Source organism: Ctenopharyngodon idella, chromosome 13 (genome assembly GCF_019924925.1).
Source record: "Ctenopharyngodon idella isolate HZGC_01 chromosome 13, HZGC01, whole genome shotgun sequence".
Lineage (NCBI taxonomy): Eukaryota > Metazoa > Chordata > Actinopteri > Cypriniformes > Xenocyprididae > Ctenopharyngodon > Ctenopharyngodon idella.
The window spans coordinates 188,847-212,500 of NC_067232.1; the positions used below are offsets into that span (position 1 = coordinate 188,847).

General features: G+C 36.6%; 1 protein-coding gene across 1 annotated transcript in view; it reads left to right on the forward strand.

Moving 5' to 3' along the window:
• The first annotated feature begins 2,964 nt into the window (after positions 1 to 2,964).
• Positions 2,965 to 23,654, forward strand: part of LOC127525538 (neural proliferation differentiation and control protein 1-like) — a 29,215-nt gene continuing 8,525 nt past the window's right edge. Inside the window, exons 1-2 of the mRNA XM_051918146.1 lie at positions 2,965 to 3,340; positions 17,315 to 17,473. Coding sequence (XP_051774106.1) covers positions 3,232 to 3,340; positions 17,315 to 17,473 — 268 coding nt within the window. The 5' untranslated portion in view covers positions 2,965 to 3,231. The remainder of the gene's footprint in view (positions 3,341 to 17,314; positions 17,474 to 23,654) is intronic.

The following is a 23,654-nucleotide window of genomic DNA, read 5'->3' on the forward strand; positions in this document are numbered from 1 at the left end:
ACTTTTTTGTCTTGAATCTCTTTGGTTTGCAGTGGCTCTTCCTTTTTTGGGCAGATTCCCACCATCCAGAAAGCTAACATCTTTCCCAGGCAATACTGAGGTATCTATTCCTAAAAACACTTTCAGGTCCTACCTTAGGTGTAAAACAGTGAGAGTTACAGTCTTTAATTCCTGTTAGTCTAGTGTTAAAGCACTTATTTTGTTTCTGGCATCATGCTTTTGCAGTTGACACTACCAAAACGGACCAGAGGAAGCCCTGTAGAAAAGCCTCAGGCCTCCCCTGTGCTCCCTACCTGGCCTTCTCTACCAAGACTGAAAGGATCCAGAGGTAAGCGCCACATATCTTCCCTCAGCACTATAACATATGGTTTGAACCTCACTCTGTTAGATATCATAGCATAGTTATCATTGCCTCCTTAGTAATTCATGTCTGTATTGTCTTAAAGGGTTAGTTCACCCAAAAATGAAATTTCTGTCATTAATTACTCACCCTCATGTCGTCCCAAACCTTAAGACCTCCTTTTGTCTTTGGAACACAAATTAAGATATTTTTGATGAAATCCGAGGGTATCTGAACCACACATAGGCAGCAATGACACTGCACCTTTTGAGCAGAGCTTTTTGTTGCAGAGCTTCAGTGGCTCAGTATTGCTCATGTGACCAGAGCCGGCCAATACCGAGCCGCTATTTAGATGTAAACACTGATGACAGATGACAGGGGACAGACGAATTTGTTGAATAAAGTCGTTATTTTTGTTTTGTTTTTACACACAAAAAGTATTTTCGTCGTTTCATAATATTAAGGTTGAACCACTGTAGTCACGTTGACGGTTTTAACAATGTCTTTAGTACCTTTCTGGACCTCAAAAGGTGCAATGTCATTGCTGCCTATGTGTGAATCAGATACCCTCGGATTTCATCAAAAATATCTTAATTTGTGTTCCGAAGACAAACGAAGGTCTTACGGGTTTGGGACGACATGAGGGTGAGTAATTAATGACAGAAATTTCATTTTTGGGTGAACTAACCCTTTAAATCTCTTGGCTTGTAGCAACTCTTCCTCTTCTGGATAAATTTCCACTATCCAGACCGTGTACCTGTAACCCAAGCAATCTGAACAGGACCCTCAAAACTGAGGTATATTCTTCTGAAAACACAAAAAAGTCTCACTATCAGTGTTACATTTGATTTCAGCTTTGTCTTGAAGGTTCTGGATCTCTGATTATGATAGTGATAAAAATATTTACAGTGTTTAATACCTGTTTATTATCTCTGTCAGTACTCAGGCAAGGACATTGAGCTATTTGTCTGCAACAGCCCTGGATTCCCCAGAATGGGAGCCAGAAAATAATGCATCCGTCTTCAGTTTTGATCATTACTATGTGCAGATGAAAAGATTTAAGTATTAAAACCAAAAAAATAATTATTTTGCCTATTTGTGCCTATTTCCCTGAAAAAAAAGTCATTTCTTTTACTCTTTAAAATGTTTTTGTATTCACCTTCATATTATATATATATATATATATATATATATATATATATATAGTTTCTCAAGAGGCAACACATGAGAAAGAAATTGATTGCTCCCTAACAATTTGCATGTACGGACTTTGGCCACCAGGTGCCACAAGCATGACATCTGAATTTCCATGTCACCTTAACTGTTGATTTTTCAATAAAGAAAAATTATTTTATAATGTTAGAGAGTCTATTACACAAACAGACAGTGAACAGTTTGTGAACATTTCTATCTTTTTTCTTTTTTGCAATTTTGTCATTATTCGCACACAATCTGCCTACGTACTTTTTTCTTGTATTTCTAGATTCAGTTTTATTGAAACAGTTTGACAAACCATTTTTTCCCATCTTCTGTATTTCACATTTCATGGTTTCCATAAAAATGTACTGTGTAAAACAAAAAAGAAATAATATGCAAAAGAAAAAAAATATATATAAATCTATATGTGCAAACAAATATTGTATGCAAGTTATTATTGTTATTATAATCTATGTTATTTTTATGAATTGTTAATAAACCGCATTTATAGCTACTGGTATACTAGTACTGTTTCTTTTTTAAATACCAGAAATCTACTAATACAAAACACTACAAGAGCACATGAATAATTTTTAACTTGTACTCAATCTAAATATTAAGATTTTAAAATGGCAGCAAGAAATTTGAACTCTGAGTCAGAAAAACACTATCAGAGCGGCCGGGGCTTGACTTGTTGTCATATGAGGAAGTTTAAACAAGGTTCAAAGGGTTAGTTCACCCAAAAATGAAAATAATGTCATTTTTTACTCACCCTCATGTTGTTTTACACCCGTAAGACCTTCGTTCATTTTCGGAACACAAATTAAGATATTTTTGATGAAATGTCACCAAACTTCTCAAGATCCAGAAAGGTACTCAAAACATATTTAAAACAGTTAGTGTGAGTACAGTGGTTCTACCTTAATATTATAAAGCGATGAGAATCCTTTTTGTGCGCCAAAAAAGCAAAATAACGACTTTTCAACAATATCTAGTGATAGGCGATTTCAAAACACTGCTTCGAAACTTTACGAATCTTTTTTCTCGAATCAGTTGTTCAGAGCGCCAAAGTCACGTGATTTCAGCAGTTTGGCAGTTTGATACGCGATCCGAATCACTGATTCGAAACAAAAGATTCATAAAGATTGTCCTGTCCTGGGCTGAGGAAGGTCTCAAAAACACAATTAGAAGAAATTGTTTATTCTAGCAGTGGTTTTGTGTGTTTAAAACAGAACTTACTTCAAAACTGTTTACATTTTACTGAAAATATTATAAGGCTGTTAATAGCAAGTTCCCACTGTGACAACTAACATTTACAAATAACATTTTTATACTGAAAACCTCTTTTATTTTGTTATTAACATTGTGTTCCCTCACCTGAGAGAAGAAGCACGGACGTCAGCGTCATTGCGTCACGAGCTCATTCATCCTCCCGCTGCTGTATGTAGCTGTTCTAATCTCTCCTGTAGCGTCTTTATAAGCGGAGGTCCTCCTTCTCCTCCTCCCTCCTGCCGCAATCTCTCTCCTCTATCTTTAGCTCTGTACCACACGGGCAGCGGCTTAACGCTCTTCTTGAGTTTACGCTTTCATCCCTATTCGGGCCGGTTTGTATCTCTCAATCGTCCATCCGACCCACACAGATGATGACACTCTGGAGCTTTTATCTGCTGTCCTGGACTTGAGAAGCGCAGTGAATGATGTTGTTTTCCCCGAGTCGGAGCGCACGGCAAGCCCGGGCCTCCCTCCTTCTACCCGGGGTCTTGATCTGCGTAATCCTCGCCGCCGTCGGTGCGAGTATGCCGGGTAAGTGTCTGTCTGTCTGGTGGTAGCACAGGAGCTTTTGTGAGCTCTTATTTATTGTGGGATATATATTAATATATTTAATACTTAATATGTCATTCATGGGATGTGATGTGAAAACGCTATCTAAAGTGGTTAAAATGGAATTTTAATTTAATGTTAGCCTATATCTTTGATTTCCAAAGCTGACTGTGAATTTAAATATTTTTCATACTTGTGAATTGCTTTAGTTTTGGCATGTGGGTTCTTCTTTATTACACTTTTGAAGTTGTAGATATGCCAATTAGAATAAACAGGAGTCAGAGTGTCTATATAAACCCTAATCCGGTTAAACAAGTGGAGAAACAAACATGAAGGAGGAAAGGAAAATGGAATGGAATTTCCTTGTTGTGTTTTTCCCAGTTATTTGGATCCTGTACTATTAAAGTGTTGTTAAAAACTGGTTTAAGGTCAAGGACCTCTTGGTGGATAGAGAGATTAGTTGATATTGCATTAAAATGAATGTGTTAATGTGTAGGTCTTATTTGCATGCTTTTAACATGATGTTTACATTGCAAAGCCAACATATTCATTTTGAATATACACAGTCATCTATTTGTACATTACATTTTAATTTTACTTAATTAAATTTGATGTGGGAGAGAACTTCTAGCTGAACTTAAACTTCTTAATTGTAGCTTTGGTGGAAGTTAACTTAATATTGCATTTTTTTAAAGCATATTTTTATACTTCGCTAAAATTTGTTTTAAATCAGGCAATAATTGTTAAACCCGGTACCATAAGCAGATGCTATTGTCGTACATTTTTTATTTACTTTTTTTTTTTTTTCATATAGTAGATTTTATGTATGCATTTATGCTTTAATTCAAAGCCCTCTTATTCAGAATCTGGTGTCCTATTTGCACTTTATTGGAAATATGTTTGAAGGAAGTCCGTATATTTTCACTCCTTTTGTTCTATGCTCATCGAGCCAGTGTCTGATTGATTTCTCAAATGTTCATTGTAGTCTAAGAGGTTCATTGTGGACTGTGTGAGCTAGAATGTGGGATGTGAGTGCAGTAATTATGGAGAACATGAGGAGAGATTATCGAGTTTCTTTTTCAGACCTCTCTGGGAATCACAACATCTGGACACTGGCACAACTCTTTCTCTCACAATCTCTTTCCTATTGACACACATCTGCATACTGAGCACCCCTCACTTGTATAGTTTTATCCAGCAACTGGATATCAAATAAGAAAGATTAAAATAATTCTTTATATATGAACTAATTCCATCCTACCTATCATATTGCTCTAAAGGTTTCCACTGTTCCGTAACATGCCCAAAGGCTAACCAATAGAAATTTTGCGTCCCTCTTTTCCTCTTATTCGCTCTTATTTCATCTCCTAGTGCTGTTAATGTGTATTTATGCATGTTTTCCATTGTAGATTGTTTGTTGTTCTCTAGCGTGTGACTTCTGAAAAGAGCTGCCACGTTTAGTGTGAACCCCCCACCCCCAGGCTGTTGATTATCTGATCGCCACAGAACAGCATGTCATATTTCACAGATAAAGACAGATCTGTGGTTAGAGCCGCTAGCCATGCAGTAATTTCACAGATGGTGACCAGAGCGTGTGTAGATAATCAAGCCTGTTTCGTGCAGGTGAATAAAGCAACCCAGTTGGTCTGTTTGTTTGAGGAGCACATTTATGAATATCATTAGCTAACCTTAGTGGTATAGTGGACTTCTGAAACTAGTGGAAAGTAGTCCTGTAAGTCCTCTTTCTGTGTGGGATTTTTCTTGTCCAAAGCAAATTAAAGTTCCTTTTCTATTTGATGTTTATACTATTATAGTATTTTAAAGTGCCTCTATTATGGATCTTTGAAAATTACCTTTCATGTAGTGTGTAACATAGGTCTAAGTGAATGAAAACATCCTGCAAAGTTTTAAATCTGAAAGTGCACCGTGTATAAAGTTATTGTCTCTCAAAAGTAAGAGTCGACTCTGAGTCAATTAAACGAGTCATTTGTAAAACGAATGCCAAGCCATTTCGTTGTGACATCACAACGAAACATTAGCATATTGCGAGTGCAGACAGCAGGGAATATTCATTTTTTCAACAATACCACAGCAGTACAATCTTTTGTTGTGTTCCCGTCATTTTGCTGATGACTGCTTCTCAAACCTCAGGGAGTTTAAAGCAGGATTCACAAAATGCTTGGTCTTAAAATATGGATCAATGACCAGTTTATTTGGACCAGCTTGCTCCTCTGAATCTCAACCTGTAAGTATGATTAATAATTGATGTTTATATTTTCTAGCAGTCGTTCAAAATTCGTAGTTTTATATGTTATGTTGTGTAACGTACACCCTAGTCTGTATGTCTTCTGCTAACCGGCTAACTCACGTTTCTGTAGTTCTGCTATTTAGATATGGGTCCAATATTGTCTAAAAATGTGTCAATTAATGCAGCTTGTCTGTCTTATTATTTGGAGTAATGATCAAGGATGGAGCACGACTTTTGTTTACAAGGTGTAATGCATTATCAGCTATTATATTGTAATAGGATGTTAAGCTGCTAGTCCACGCTAACTAGTTTAAATATTATCTCTGTAAAGAGTAAACACCCCTTGTAATGTCAAACAATGATATAGCCATTTTTCTTTGTTAATAGTTATGACGAAAAAGTCTGTGTACACATCTAGCCTAAATGTTTATCTTATGTTTAGAGGTTTTCAGCTTTGCTTGGCATTCTGATACAGTTCCTACAGGTGCAACAGTGACGCTGCTATCACGTCTTATAAATAACACAAACTAATGTGACACTTACCATAGAGAAACGTCCTACTCCAGTCGTGATTGCGAATCAGTTTCTGGTTGATCGACTACTTCAGACATTTCGTCGTCGGACTCGGGCTCGAATTGATATGGTAAAATCGATGCTATCTTTTCTGTCCATACATTGTATACAGTGTCTTGCAAATTGATAGCTGTCATTCAGTTATGGCAATGGGCGCGCGATGCGCGCAGTAGACCAATCACAAAGGATTTGGCCGTCTGACCAATCAGAGCAGTGTAGGCTCACGGAAAGGAGGGGTTTAAAGAGACTGATTCATTGAACTGCTTCTAACAAATTTTTGTTTACAAAACATTGAGAACTGAGGTGAAATTAAATGTATATTATGAGAAAATGAAAGTGTTTTTTGACCTTGCATGCATGTAAACCTGTTGTAGGAAACTCCCAAAACAATATTAGAACCTTAAAAACGGCATAATAGGGGCACTTTAATAGTTTTAGTTTTAATTAACAGTGACAACTGATCACATTAATGGGGTTATTAGGCCATCATTGTGCTGTAGAGATCTTTTTCCTGAAGAAAATGGCCCTGGTTAATCTATACCCAATTTCGTTATAATTTGAACTTGGCCTATGATCATACAGCTTGCTCAAAACATGGAAATGTTTATGTGTCAGGTTTGAGGTACAACACGGCTATGTCCTGAGCCCTTTTTATTTTCATTTGTAAACTATGTTAATTGCTGCCTTTTGAAGCTGCTTTGGTATAATTAAGTGGTAGGCCTTTTAGTTTCTGCACAATAGCGTACCGATCTGAAGAACACTTCAGTGCTTTGTTAGACACTCTAACTTGAAATCTGAACCTTAAAATGCCACCTTAAACCTGCTCCTCATAAAGCACAGGGTAAAAGATATATAAGAAAGGGACACTGCTGTTTCATATAGTGGGAAAAATCTCTTTCCATTACGCTGCAGTTCTCGTTACAGCTCGCTACATAATGCACTTACATAAAATGTGTTTGGGTAGTGTGAGGTGTCTGAGTGCTGCATTGCTCTCTTCGGAGGTGATGGAGTGAATTGAGAAAAGGTTAGCTGCGTTGCTGTAGTAACTGCAGAATTGGACCCTGCTCTTGCTGTCTCAGGGGAACGTGAGGATCTAAGGCTCTACAGAGATCTGGAAACAGCTTGTTACTGTCACAATGATGATTTGCAGAGCGCACATTGAGAGCAGTGGCTTATCTCTGCAGCAGATCCCTGAATAAGGCCACATACTCTTTACAAACCTTGCTATGTGAGAACGAAGCAGCTGTGGCCATATTATCTGTATCCTGATTAGTGAGACTCAAAATGTGTACTTCTTATACAGCTAAGGTACAAACAAACAAATGGTTTAAATATGCACTGTAAAATCCAAACACACCCTTGAGTGTTCAGTAACACACAGCAAACATCCACCCCTCAGTCTTCCCACACTGAGTACATACAAGTTGCCAACTTGGTTGCGGAAAGCACATTTAGAGCTGAGACTTACACTTTGTTCTGTACTGTACGGAAACTTTCTTGGCCAAAAGGGTGGTTTGTGATTGTTTCTTAATGTGGCTATTGAAAGATGTGGGCGTAAATCTGGGTTCTCATTTCCTGTGGTTCACTGCATTTCTCTCACTAATGAGAGTGTGTCATTATTGGGTTTTTGTTAATGATAATTAGGATCCGAGCCAGGCAGACTATAAAAGAGACCCTCAGAGTCTTGAAGTGCAGTCTGATGTTACACAATCTATTTTGTGCGTAATCCGTGAGAATTTTACAGACATATTTGTTGACTTCTGAATATATTATATTTGTTTTATACTTTTGAAAGGATAGTAAGTACTGAGGATATGTAAAACAGCATATTTTTAAAAACTGAATAAGCTGGTTTCGGGTTCCATGACCAGACGTCTGTCTGCCTTTGAATGGCTGTTAAATTCTAGTCATTTGTTGGATAATCCCTAGTAAGTATCCATCTGTATTCACACGTCCCTTTTACTGTACAAGTCTTTCCAGCTGAATGTGTCGTACCTAGAATTTCCCACAATCAAATATTTTATTGCTCTTGAATGTAACTATTCAAATGATCCTTCAATTGCTATCAGTTACTCTGTGCAAATGAGGTGTGGAAACCTGCATACTCTACTACACCTTTTCTACTCACATTTATTCACATGATTAATTTATTGGTATATATTAGAGGTGGGAGAAAAAAAATCAATACACATATGATTCGATTCTATCTTCTGCCGATTCGCATTGATTCACAAACTTCAAAAATCGATTTTCTAAAGTGTTACATTTTTTTACTTCGCTGTATTATTTTAAGTTATTGACACGTTAGAGTGTTATTAATCACAATAAGCCGCTAAAAAGTACTCAAATGCGGTGCGGTGTTTACTGTTGCTGTTTGAGCATAAACAACATCTGCAAAGTTATGGCGCTCAAAGGTGAATGCAAAGGGAGATATTTTCTTTTAAAGAACTCTGTTTATTAAGGACTACAACCAAATGGCTGGTAGGGACTACGACGAGCTTCTTCCCGGGTTGGTGAGCGTCAACAGTTTAAAGCAAATCGGATGTGTAACCGTATATTAGATTCGTGCATTCGTTCTTAAAGGAACAGCAGCCTAATAAACTGTTGACAAAATCACTCACTGCTTTTGACTGAATCATTTTTGTATCTTTATTATGTATCAATTTATATTTAATTCATACAGTAAAGACTATACAGTGTGTTTGGCATGCCACTGGTTAGCACCGTGTTAGTCTCTGCCTCAGACGTCACGGACCGTTGGCTGAACATCTTATTCATATGGCACACAAAATGGGGAAACAGTTCAGGAGTTTCAAAGTCGTCATCTAATTGGTTGAATTCTACAGGATTCCTGGGAGACGTCTGTTTTACGTTCTTTAACGGTCCGCCTGGAAACAAACCCGCCATGATGCCAAACCCCCTCATGGAAGAAGAAAGCCGTCGTGTTTACAGCTATGACAATGAGTGCTTATTAGGATCAACTAAACACTGGATTTTCAAAAGTATGTGCAGTACTTAAAGGGGTGGTTAAATATGATTTCACTTTTTTAACTTTAGTTAGTGTGTAATGTTGCTGTTTGAACATAAACGACATCTGCAAAGTTACGATGCTTAAAGTTGAATGCAAAGGGAGATATTTTCTTTTACAGAATTCTCTGTTTAAGGACTACAACAAATGGCTGGTAGGGACTATGATGAGCTTCTTCCCGGGTTAGTGACATCACTAAGCCTAATTTACATAAACCCTGCCCCCGAGAATGCAAGAAAGGGGGTGAGGCCATGTTGGGCTGCTTTAGAGAAGAGGAAGAGTTGTTGTAGTAGAGTGTTGTTACCATGTCGTCATTTTACACCAGACTGCTTCACAAACGAGGGTCAATTCAACGCTGGATTTGCACAAAAGATTAACATGATGGCACATGCCAGTAGATGAGTTGAATCAACGCCACAGCAACATAAATTTATCCACTAACCATTCAGAAATGTCCAGTTGCTTTCTAAAAGTTGTAACTTCTTCCTGAGTCTCTCCATCAGTGTCCGACTCCGGTTTGAACAATGTAAATCTGAACACCGTTACTGACAATCGTCATTTTGGCTGCGTGAGATTCTCCAGCTTTGTTGTTGTTGAGCAACCGAAACGTGAGCTGTTAAAGCTCCGCCCTCTTTTGGAAAGTGGCCGGGAGCAGCAGCTCATTTGCATTTAAAGGGACACACAAAATTCGGCATTATAGGTCCCCTTTAACATGACGTGGAACAAAACAAACTGTGATTGGTTGCTTTACATGTCAGTCGTACGGCCTCTGGGCGGTCCTTGGCCAGTGAAAGCTGCTATGGAGTCCAGACCTTCTGCTGTCAGTCTGAAGGTCTGGCTACACAAGACCATGTTACAGTGACGCTGATCAGATCAATTGTTTTTGGTGCTTTGAGATATACCATTGTAATGGTTAATGATTATCACATTCTTGTACCATAATATTTACATTTGGCATTTGAGAGTCCCATCATGTTTGTGCAAAACGTAACCTAGTGATGGTTACCGACCCATACAGTGTGATCCAGTTGTAATCACATGTGCCTGGCAACACGTGATTACAACCTGACAACAAGTGGGTGTTAGCCGGACAACATAGTTTCCATAGCAGCAGGGATAGTAGCCCGTTCCCATGAAGTTAATAAGTAATGATAGTGAGAAAGAGACAAATGGAAGGAAACAGTGAGCACATAGCCGATATCTTGGAGTATCTCTGAAGGTCTTTTTTTAGATCAAGGATATTGTGTGAGAATGTAGACATATGTAGGCACAATGCTTCAGACCTTAATGATATATCAAATTATGTGGTATTGCTGTTTAAAGTGATTCAACAGGTGAAAACATCCCTTAGATTTACACTGAAGGAGATACCCAAGCCGAATCTAGATCCCAGAATATCATCAAAACTTGGCGGTGAGTTTGTTTTACTTGGACCAGGAAGCAACCACCCAGAACATCTAGTAACCACATAGCGGTGTACTAAAACCATTGTGAACACCTTAACAAATGCATAGTGGTGCCTAAACACCCAGCGACCTTTGCATTTGCATGCATTTGATTTTATCAGGAATGTAAAGTCTAAGTTAATAATATGACTTTATGAGATTAAGATCTGATTAAATATGCAGGCATGAAAGAGAGCCAGTTTAAACAGGCAAAAGAACTGGCACTTAGCTTGACTTTAAGTGGAGCAACAGGAAGTCCACACAATGGGAGTTTTCCCTTATCCATCCACACTTTCCTGTTCATCTCCTATCACAACTGCAAGGTTATTATCCAGCTGAAATTTTTTTAAATTTATTGCTTCTTAAAGGGATAGTTCACCCGAAAATTACTTTCTTCTGCTGAACACAAAAGAAGAAGAATATGGGTAACCAAACAATTGATGGACCCCATTGACTTCCCTAGTATGGAAAAAAAAAATACTATGGAAGTCAATGGGTACCAGAAACTGTTTGCTTACCGACATTTTTCAAAATACCTTCTTTTGTCTTCAGCAGAAGAAAGTAATTCATACAGGTTTGGAACAACTTGAGGGTGAGTAAATGATGACAGAATTTTCATTTTTGTGTGAATGATCCCTTTAACATGTTTTTTAACATTTGTGGCCACTTATGATTAACATCCTACCTCACGAAGTAAGGGGAAACTGTCAATATTGCCACGTAAGTGTGTCGCTGTTCTCATGCTGTAGTTCTGTGCTGATGTTGGCTTTCTTCCCAGTCAGAGATTGGTTAATGATTTCTGAGCCAGCAGCAGATGGTTAGAAATATTCATTTTTAATCCAGCTTTATGATATGCTGATCTTTCTTATGTAATCATGTGCGCTTTTCCTTGGCACAGCAAATGACCAGAGATGTTTTGAGAAAATATGATTATCCATAGCCTCCTGGGAGGATCATACCTATTGGAGGTTTTGGTGAATTGTTTTTTTGTTTGGTTTTTTAAGGAAAGTTACAGATGTGTTCATAAACAAAAGGACCAGAACAAGGTGTTTACAATCAGTTAAATTTCTTATTTCTGAGTTACCTAATTGTATACTTGATTTCATCGCAATAGTGCCCAAGAAGAATCCACCCAATGAGACTTCATTTTTTTCTTGTTTAAATGTGAACTAGTGAGATAAATAAGGAAGCTTGCGAGATATAAACTCACAATTCTTCTTTTCTCAGAAATGTGTGATATAAACTTGCAATTGAGTTATAAAGTCCAATTCTGAGGGAAAAAAAACTGACCTTATTTCTCTTAGAGTTATATCTCACAATTCTGACGCTATCACGCAGTGAGAAAGATATCAGAATTGTGAAATAAAAAGTTGTTTACCTTTTTTATTTTTTATTCAGCGTTGGACACATGCTTCCATAGATAAGACCTAAATCCTATATTGAGCAATTATTAATAAATAATTAAAAAATTAATTTTATACCATGATAACAATATGTTTTCCAGTTTAGTTAATCATACTGAAAATTCAAACCAAAAATGTTTTATAGATTACATAAGCATTTCTTATTTTATCATTAGTAGTAGTAGTAGTATTCAATTTATGATTTTTTTATTATTATTTTTAAGTATAAATACATATAGAACATACCTAATCACATTTATTTATTTATTTTGGAATTAAGTGAAAAGTTTATTTAGCTTCATGTTAACACATGAGTACACTATACTTAAAACAGTAACAGAAACATCTGATTGAATGAGCCAAGCATGTCGACAAACACGCTTATGTGGTAGCCTCTCAGTTTATTTAATTATATTGAATTATATAACAATTTTTTTAAAAAACTTATTTAAATTTCTTACCTTTGTTTTTACAGAACTTCCCCATCCCCAACATTCAAACCCCTTAAAAACACGCGTCATCCTATTCTTTATAACCTATCTTAGTTTAATATCCAAATTTATTGTAAAACATCCATCTTCATTTGTAGGCATGCAGTCATTTTTCCATTGTATAAAATTGTTTCAGTCTCTGAGTCCATTGAACCAAGCTTGGAGGATCTTCTTTCTTCCACTGTTATAATTTTTTTTAGCTATCAATAACAATATCCGTAGTAAATATCTATCCTATATACATACCTTTCCTCATTGTACATTTTTTCTGGGCAATGCTCCCAACAAACACACCACTGGTTCAATTATATAAAAAATTTAATATTACTTTTTATTTTATATTATACTATAATTTGCTTCAGAAACAGCTCTGTGTCCATTTAGATTCACTCTTTCACTCTTGCCTTCCTTTTCAAGGTTTACATGTGTCATATGATGATTGTACACATAAATGCCCATCTCACTTCTCCTTCAGAGAGTCCAAATATAATTATAAGTGGTCTGTCAGGATTGACTTTGATCAGTGTTATGTCATTGATGTCTGGATGAGCGGAGATGGACTGACTGATCTGGCGATCAAAGCATCTCCTCCAACCAGAAACACTACAGTTTCAGATGAATAATCAGTGAGCCCTTTTAGCTAAAACAATAGGTTCCTACACAAAATTGGATATTTTGAAAGAGGTCTCAGTGGGGTTTTTTTTGTCGTCCATGCAATAAAAGTCAATTTGGTCCAGAGTTGTATACAAACCCCACTGACTTTCATTGTATGGCAAAAACAGTTGTTCAGTATGTCTTCTTTTGTGTTTCACTGGGGGAAAAAATGACATACAGTGTGAGTAAATCATGACAGATATGTTTTTGGTGACCTATCCCTTAAAGATCAGTTTACTGATGTTGTGTAGTAAGTGTACTGCAAGAAATTTGGGATAAAGGATTCAGCTTAATGACACTAAAGTCAAGTAGTTACTGAGATAGAAGTATATTTGATGCAGTGTAGTTTAAAAAACCTGTTGCTTCCAAATTACCTCTTTATTTCCAAGCGCAGCTTGAGCTTGTGGTTGGTTGTATAAATTAATGTCCATGACCGGCTGGAGGTGGGCGGCCCAGCGGGGTGTTTAGAGAAATGTGTATCTCTCACATGCACACATACAGTTGCACCTCATTAGTCAGTTAATCTCAGTTCTCATGACTCCTCGTCCAGATTTAAAAGCAATCTGGTGGTGTTTTATGAAGACTAATGAGGGATGATGATGTCTATGACTAGTGGTGAGCAGAAATCAATGCATATTTAGCGGCAGGAGGATAAGCAACACCTAATAAAGGTTACAATGTTGATATAGTCAAAGCTAATATCCTTACAGTGATCGATCCAGGCACCTTCCAGTTAGTTAACTGGTGCGCCACACCACCAGCACACATTTGAAGATAAAGATATTGATTTTTATTTGCAGGTCACCATATAAACATGCATAGGGAGGAAGAAAAACTTTCCTTTTTTTTATTGTTGATGTCAAACATTGTAAGCCGATTTAAACCCTATGGTATTTTTGGCGTAAATCAGTCGAAACTAGCCAACCAGGCAGATGCCAGCATGTTGGGTGACAGATGTGCAGTTCATACTTATGTTACAAATGATTTCTATTTCAAACAAATGCTGTTCTTTTGAAATTTCTATTCATCAAAGATGAATCCTGGGGAAAAAAAGTATCACAGTTTCCATAAAATTATTAAGCTGCATAACTGTTTTCATATGTGATAATAATAAAAATTACCAAATCAGTATATTAGAATGATATCTGAAGGATCATGTGACACTAAAGACTGGAGTAATGATGCTGAAAATTCAAAATTCAAATTTTGACATTACAGGAATAAATTCATTTTAAAGCTGCAGTCCGTAACTTTTTTTTGGTTAAAAAAGATCCAAAATCAATTTCTGACCAAGTACATAACCAGCCAGTGTTCAAAACTATCTCCTTACCTTAGGTTGATTCACAACGGTAAGCTTGTAATAATGTTTTATAATAAGAGTGGTACTGGTGGGTTTCCACGGGAAATTCGAGCATTCAGTCGTTCGTCTTTGCGTCATTACGTCACGTCTGTAAACAGAAAGGAAGGAGTCCCAGCTAGTAGCTATATCATGTGAGGATGCTGCTTTTAGCGGATCAGTTATAGCCTTTTCTCACAGCAGCTAAACTTATCATTTAGATGGCGGATTGTAATCCAGAAAGATCCAAATGACAATCATCAGTGAAAACTGGAGATTCACCCGTGGTCAAAAGCAAAATACGTCGGACTGCGGAGTGGCTACAGAAATTGAAATCTCCAGGTAACGTTAATACACACTAAATACACATAGTCACGCAATGCTGATGTTGTTAACATTAACAATTTGAGAACAAAGAATAATAATAATAATCATTTGAATGGTCTGGCATGATACGAGCTAAACGATTGTTAGATTTAATCACCATTGGCAGCGCGATTTATTGTAGGCCTAATGCTTTTTTCTCAGTTGGTCAGAACAAAAATGGCAGATTTGTTACTTACTTGTTCAGATGACATTTTCCCGTGAAAATTCTTATTTTGGTCATACTTCCAAGACGTAGAATCTGTTTCCGAAGTACAGTATCCACACCGATGTGGTGACTGACACCAAACATTAGATTCATCCGCACAAAGTCATGCCGATGCACAACGCACATAACAATAATAATTCCGCATATAACTGCAATTGCAGGTTTCAAACAGATGGCGACAAAGAGGCAAAACTTCAGGACTGCAGCTTTAAACTGTATTAAAATATAAAACAGTTATTTTAAATTGTAATAATATATTTCATAACGTTTACTGTATTTTTGATCAAATAAATTCAGCCTTGGTGAGCCTTTTTTCAAAAACATTTCAAAAATCGTACCAACCTCAAACTTTTGAACGGTAGTGTATTTGTCAAAAAATTTTGGTGCTGTGTTGGGTCGACACTTTATGTATGATGTAAAATCAGGGGCTTGATATAAAATCACTTCTAGTTTATTAATAGGTTTTCCAAAGTGTGTGTTAGAACTAGGGTTGGAAAATTTCCAACGGGGATTAACAAGGAATATATAGGAATTAACGGTAATAAAATGGAAATTTGCAAAATTGCAGGTTAGTCTATAACAGGGAACTTAAATGTCTTAAATGTATTTCTGATTATGACCAAACAGAATGTTTATATTATGTTTGTATATGATACAGTTTGTATAAATTACCCCAAATTTCCAATTAATTCCCATAAATTCTCGTTAAGTTTTTGAATATTTACAAAATTCCCTAGCTTAATTTCCCATGGAAAGTTTCTGGAAATTTACCAGAAATTTTCCACCCCTTTGCAACCCTAATTAGAACATAGATGAACATATATTCTATGTACATTCCTGCTGTGGCTTATGTTAGCATTTGCCTTGACAGGGCTCTTCTACCCTTTTATAACAGCTCTTTTTTTTTTTTTTTTTGTTGCCTGGAAACACATCGTCCTCGAGGAGGCCTGTGTATATTAAATTGTGACTGTAAAAGCAAAGAAAAGCTTTCAGAATCTAGTTATGTGGACATGAACAAATTACACAAGTTTGTCTTATAAGATACACACCATTAGTTGAGTTTCACAGTCCAGCTGAGCTCCCGTCCTCCATTAAGAATGAGCCGTTCAGAACAGAGAGTGGATGATGGTTTGATGATGCTTCATGCTCATTTAAATTCTTCCGGATGTGTCATTAGGTTGATGCTCAGCGGTGAGTTCCTACTGACGTCCCCCAGATGATGTCAGAGTGACTGATAGCGATCCACTCATCACAAGACACTGAAGCATATATTCATGGCAGCTGAAAATGAACAGACATTGTTGGGGTTCTGATATAGTACATCAGTGATTCTAAAACATTGCTCCACAATGAAATCCACAAGCACTATCACAGCACCTGCTGCTGACCCAATTTCCTTCTGTAGTCTCCACCGAGTGCCAAGCTCCCCCACAGAGAGAATTAGAAAGAAAATGGAGGGATTTGTAGAGAACCGGATCACATTATATCATTGAAGAGAAGGAGCTGAGTTTATGACTGCGACTGTGGACCGATTTGAGTCATTCAAGCGTGTTTGTGTCGATGACTGATTTTTCGAGCGATTAGAAGTCACTCAAGGGTATGAGACACATTGAATTCAATAGCATTGATGTCACTGGGTACTTTACTCACCATTACCATTCAATGTTTTTGAGGCTTCAAGGAATTTTCAGGTTCAATGCAAGTTAAGCTCTATCGACAGCATCTACGAGACACTTTTACGTCAAATCCTTCTTTTCTGTCCTTGCGTGTATCATGCAAAAGTTGCCACTTGTACGTTGGTTTGCTGGCTTTACAAACAACAGATGTCAAGAGCTTTTATGAAATTTAAGAGCATTATTATGAATGTGAAAAGGGATATACTGATATTCTCTACCTTTAGAAACAAAAATACCAATAAAAACATCACAGGTTACTAAATGTGGCTTCAGAGGAAATGATGACTTTTAATGATACCCGTAGGAACAACATTTGCTTTAACTGCCTTTAACACCTGGTGCACTAATGCATAATGATTTTAAGGCACATTAATATTCAAATACATGACATGTGATGTATAGTGCTTCAGGGCACTAGAAAGTTAAACTATGCAGGGTAATATAATTTGAGTTTATCTAATACTTTTTATTCTTTTAACATCTTTTCTATTATTTTTTTTTTTTTTTCAGCAAACAAGTGCCCCGATCACATAGACTGTGCCAGGATGCGGCGGCACTTATCCAAATCTGGATCCTGCCACTGTGGCCCCTGCCTTACCCCATTGGAGGAAGATGAATTGGGACTTTGTGTTGATCACAGGAGACACAATCCCCAGCACCACCTCCAAGGTACGAAGGCTTTCACACACCCACCTAATGGCTACTGTGTCACAATTTATTTAGCACCTATTGTCTGATCTGGCTTGTGCTTTGGTGCTCATGCACTGGCAAACTGTGAGTCAGGCAACACGCAATCGTTTTCTCAAGCCAAATGCTGTGCATTCATTAACCAAACCCTCGGCCTGTGACTAATGTCATCCTGAAAGAGGAGATGATGTTAATGGTTTAGACCGCAAATCTTCCCATCATCTGACCTGTGCTTTTGCTCTTGTTTCTCTCCTCTCTCACCATTTCTGTTGGTTTTGTGGTGAGCATAATGCTTAATCTCTTTCGCTCTCCTCATGTGGCAGAGGCACATGGCTGAATTTAATCAGTTGGATTGAAAGCATGCACGCTTATGTCTGTGTGCGGCCTTGGCTTGAATGTAATTCCATGTGAGCGCTGCTCTTGCAGAAAGAAAAAGCACTCTTTTTCTAATCTATTACAATACTGCAGTCATAGATAGTTTCGTTTTTGCACTAAATAATTTTTATCATCTTTTTGTCATCTTTAGCAACACATGCTTTCATATACTGTAGATGTATAATAGTATTTATTAATAATATATATTTTTAGTATAGGAATAGTATATATCTGAAATATAAGAAGGGGCAAGATCATGAAGTGATTTAAATACAAATACTAAAACCTTAAAATCAACTCTGAATCGAACAGGTAACCAATGAAGTGATGCTAACACAGGTGTAATATGTTCTCTCTTTTTTTGTTCCTGTCAAAGAAATTGACTTAAGTCATGTAATGCAGTATATTCAAAATATGCATATATTAATATACAAAATATCACTCTCCTCAGAAAATTATTATAAACCTCTTTGTTATGAATGGCTCTGATAACTATAATGTAGTTTCATATGGAAGCAGAAGGGATTATAAAATACATTTTTTCTTAATATTTTATTTTAAATTATGCAATTATTATATAATTTTTATTTTATAAATATAATAATTATAATAATTTTATTTTTATATACTTATTTTTTTTATATTTTATTTATATTTCTCTCTCTCTCTCTCTCTCTCTCTATATATATATATATATATATATATATATATATATATATATATGCATACATACACACACACACACACGCGATTAGTAATTTTAAAATACATACGTAATAATTTATAAATACATTTTTACTCCATTCTGTTTCCATATTATCGAAATCCATGGGTTTTGTCTACGCCCAAAATTCTTCTGCTAATAGACCTTCTTTCTACCTCACCTTCTCTCTTTTTCATACTCCGCAGTATCTTTCCTGTAATGAGTGATTCAGCTCTGCAAACACAGGCCTGGCTCACTGATGAAGAGTCTGATAAAGGGCTGAAGAGTACAGCTGACTACTTTCATTTTGAGCATTTCATTTGTGTAGACGGAGCCTGGCTTTCTGTTACTAAGAATATCTTCAAAAATAAGAGCATATGAATGTGTTTTATTATAGGATAGGATATGTTATCTTGAATTTTAGAGCAGTTTTTATACCTTTACCTTTTGAAATGCTTTCCAGAAAAGTCTTAAAGATCTAAAGAGCACAAATAAAGTGACTGTGTATGTTAGACCAAGGTGGAACCTGCTGTTAAAGAGTTTACTGATCAAACAGTCCTGCGTCATGAATCTCTTTGCTTTAATATTGCCACGAGTGAACAACACTGGGTCTTGACATTTAAAGTACAATTACATTTAATTTGAATTTTTATAACTCTATTGGATTTTTATAACTCTAATGTTTTTGAAATCCCGATTTTCCAGCCCTTGAATTTGGGCCACATTGACCGTATTTAACAGCCATCAGCTGAACTGAAGTGTCTGCCACTAATCATCATTCATCTATGTAGGTCAGCAATCTCATTTTTGCGTCACTGAATGGAAATGAATCCAGAGAGAGACCAGACCCATGGCTGCATTTAAAGAGTTCACCCAAAAATTCATTAATTACTCACCCTCATGTCTTTCCACACTCATAAGACCTTCGTTCATCTTCAGAACACAGATTAAGATATATTTGATGAAATCCAAAAGCTCTCTGACTCCTCCATAGACAGCCTTGCAATTGCATATTAATTGAGTGGTTTAGTCCAAATTTTCTGAAGAGACTTGATTGCTTTTTGACGTGCGAGAACATACCTCTTCCGAAAGCTCAAACGTGCTGCATAACACACGAGAATTAATCTCATTGGTTATGCAGCACGCTTCAGCTTTCGGAAGAGGTTTGTTCTCGCACATCATTCAGGTTCGGTTGAGCTTCGGTTTATGTTCACTGATCAATGTTTACGTGAATAAAAGCCTAAATTAAATCTGTTCATCATGAAAAGCGATCAGGGTTTGGAACGACATGAGGGTGAGTAACTAATGACAATTTGTGGGTGAACTAACCCTTTAACTCTACTGTTAGACATACACTCTCGAACTTCCCTAAGCAGTTACCCTTAGAGGATTCCCCGCCGACATTTTGCGACAAGTGCATTTAACTTCGTCAAGTGGGTGAGGGGCGTTTATTTAGACAGACCTTCAACCCCTCAATTTTGACAGAGGGAGCAAGTCTACTCAATATATACACTTTAGGCAGATCCATAGACCACAATGCAACACAATTTGGATGTCACAGCAGATCACGCTTAATTTACCTCCACCCCATACAACTCTAGTGTATGATATAATTGGAGTTATTTTGACATCTAACCACATAATACTTGTAGCTACCTTAAGCCGACTGTTTTTTTTATATTTTTATATTTCAGTTATAGTTAATTGACCCTTCGCTGGGAGTTTGATTGACAAGCTATCTAACCAATCATAACGCCGAATCCGCCATTTTGTCCGACAAAGCAGTCAGGAGTTAGAAGACTAACCTCGGTGGACTTGAACTTGAAAAATGGTGTGTACTGACATCTTTCCGCGTTTGAAAGGACATTCCTTCTCATGTTCATTCATGTTTATTTGATGCTATAAGAGATGATCGGTTCACGAGACGCTTGATCTGAGGCGCTACAGCGATCTGTCATGACACATTAAAGAGCCACAAAACGGTTTTTATTGTTCGAATTTCTTAAAAAATTACACAATTTGACCTGCTCTGTCTTGTCTGCCGACGTGTTGTCAGTTTCCTCATTGCTCCGCGATGTATTTTTCACTCTGTGTGGCGTGACAGCGCCAGGGCTTGTCGGACAAAGCAACTGTAACTAAGGGGGGCGGGTCTTTGCGAAGGGTCAATTGTATTATCATCATCATTTTAGTTTTTGTAATTGTTTTGATTTCTCCAACAGCCCAAGCATACATACAGGCCTATAGAATGGTGCATAAAACAAAGTCATATAGAAAAACTGTAAATAACAAATCAGCTCCATTTTGGATTCCAAGATCGATTTTAAACACATTTCAAGGGTTCCGCCAGTAGTGGGCACTCGTGCAACGTAAACAATGACGTACATCCAAATGAGCGAGACGGAGGGAAGTTAGTGAGTTAGTGAGGGCATAAAAAATTTGACGCAGCACAGGACATTAGTGAAAAAAAAAAAAAGAAAAAAAACTGCGTAATTTAAAAACTTACAGTACATGACTGTGTTAATTATCACATTGACTGAAATAGCCTGGCTGGAAGTAGTACTTTGGTGTTGTCCAGAGTTGGTTGATGTCAGTGAATCACATATAAGAATTGAACTTTTTTAGATTTAATGTGTTATTGCTTTGCATTGATTCAGATTTAAGAACTCGTTGTCTGTCAAAAACACCTGAAAATTGATATCCGCTGACCAGTGCGCTTAGTGAAGTCACCACTAGATGGCAGCATAATCGTGTCAAAAACTCATTTCATACATAGCCTATATACTACCTATTGGTTTTAGATGCCAGTCAGAGCTGTTGTGTCTGGCTGGTTCTAGAAAGCTGCGTGATATGCTTGCAAAGGTCAGGAGTCAGAGAAATTAGTGTGTCCCAAATCACATATGCTGAAAACAGTCAGCCAAAGGTGCCGGGGTGGTATACTTTTTAAGTGGGGTTTTTGAAGTATGCATCCATGTATTCTTTATTTGGTTAATATGCTTATTTTAACATGCTAATGCAAATGGTTAGAGGTCTGTGGTATCAAGGCACAATTTTGTAATGGCATAACATTATGTCGCTGTTCTGTCTTAATGCACACTTTATGGACTTTCCCATCCCCCAGTGAAGTGCATACTTTTAGTGCACATGCAGAAAGAGTACACAAACTGAGTTATATACCGTAATCACTTTTCATAAATGTGGATTATTAAAAAAAATCATTTGATTTCATAATAGTTTGAATAATATGTTTATAGTGTTTTTAAAGATGAGATTGCATGTCAGAGCTTGTGATTGTTATTTTATTTCAAGCAACAAAAATGTTTTAATGGTTTGAGTTAACTATAATAACCCTGGTCTGATCTTGTACATGTAGCACCTGCTGAATCAAAACTTGATTTGACACCTACTTGTTGTACATCAGACTTTAGTCAGGCTTTCTGAACACCCCCTTTATGTATAAACCACCGATTTATAGGTCCACTTGTCCCCTTAAATCAAGTACAGATGGTTTGTCCCGCCTCCTTTGACACCTGCTGTGGAGGACACACAGCCTGGACTGTGGGGGTGTTCAGACAGCGATATGTGTTGCTGTATCACATCAGTCTTGTTCCAGGAGGCAGATGGCCAATCTTCTGTAGACTAAACACACACTTTCATGACAATAAATATTCCCTTTTCCAGTAGTTCCAGTCTGTCAGCACTTTCTGGAATAAAGACTTGATGTTTATTTCAATGTACAACGTGAATCGTTGATTACGATAAGGTTTGCTGTATGGAAATACTACTTTTTTCAGCATCTCACTGCACCATAAACAACAGGAACAGAACGTCATGGCAGTTATGAGCTCTGTCAATGTGTCAAATCAGGCTGGAACATTTTTTTTAAAGTAACAGCAGACAAAACCAGGGTTCGGCAATATATTAAACAGTTATGATATATTCAATATTTTGGGAGGGCTGGGAGATATAACAAATATTTTTGATATGGTCTTTGTTATGTTGTTGCCAATATAAAATTAGCCAATCAGGCCTGGATGATATAATGTATATAGTATATTCAAAATTATTTTGTTTATTTAAAAAAAAAAAAAAAAAAAAAAATAACCAACCAGGGATGGATGACGTAATGTATAGAAAATATTAGAATTTTTTTAACAAATAAAATTAGCCACCTAGAGCTTGTTGATGTAATTATTTACAATATATTCTATATAATGTTTTTATTATATAAAAGTAATCAGCTAGGGGTGGTTGAAATAAAAAATGTTTACAATATATTCTTTTTTTAATTATTTAAAATTAACCAACTTGGACTGGGTGATATATTTATTATTTAAAGTATATAAAAAAAATTATTTAGTTAATTTTATGGTGTTCTGGAATTTCTATATATTTTTTAATTTTATGTAATATTTTTTTATTACAAAAAATTTACCAACTAGGGCTGGACAATATGTATTGAATATTTATTTATTGTTTATTATATATTTAATGTTTATTATTAAATACGTTATTGTGTGGTTAATATTTAAAGTAAATAACACTGTGTTGTGAATCGGTTATTATTTTATATTTTATTTTATTTTAAATTTATTTTTTATTATTATTATTTAAGATAAATGACAACTGAGTTTTGATTCCATTCTGTGAATAAGTTCTTTTGAATCAATTTACTGAAAGTTGTAGGAGTTCTGATGTGTAAGAGTTAATGAGCAATCACACACACACACACACACACACACACACACCCCCATTGGCCACACACACACACACACACACACACACACTCAGGCTGGTTGCCGGGGGACGATCTTCCATAGTCTTGGTATGCAGCTTACTGTCTGGCCAAACGTACCATTAAACCATGTGCTGCTTTTGTTTTCCATTTAGAGCGTGTCAAACAAACGACACCCTGGCACACTCTCACTCTCAGAACACACACAGCCCAATCTCTCATAGAGTATATATGAATAATCATGAATTATCACTGAGTTTGAACCAAGTTTTGACTTTGAAGTACCAGAAAAATATGTGGTATGTTGTTTTTAAGACATGGTGCCATGATTTTTGTACACATTGCCTGGCAGA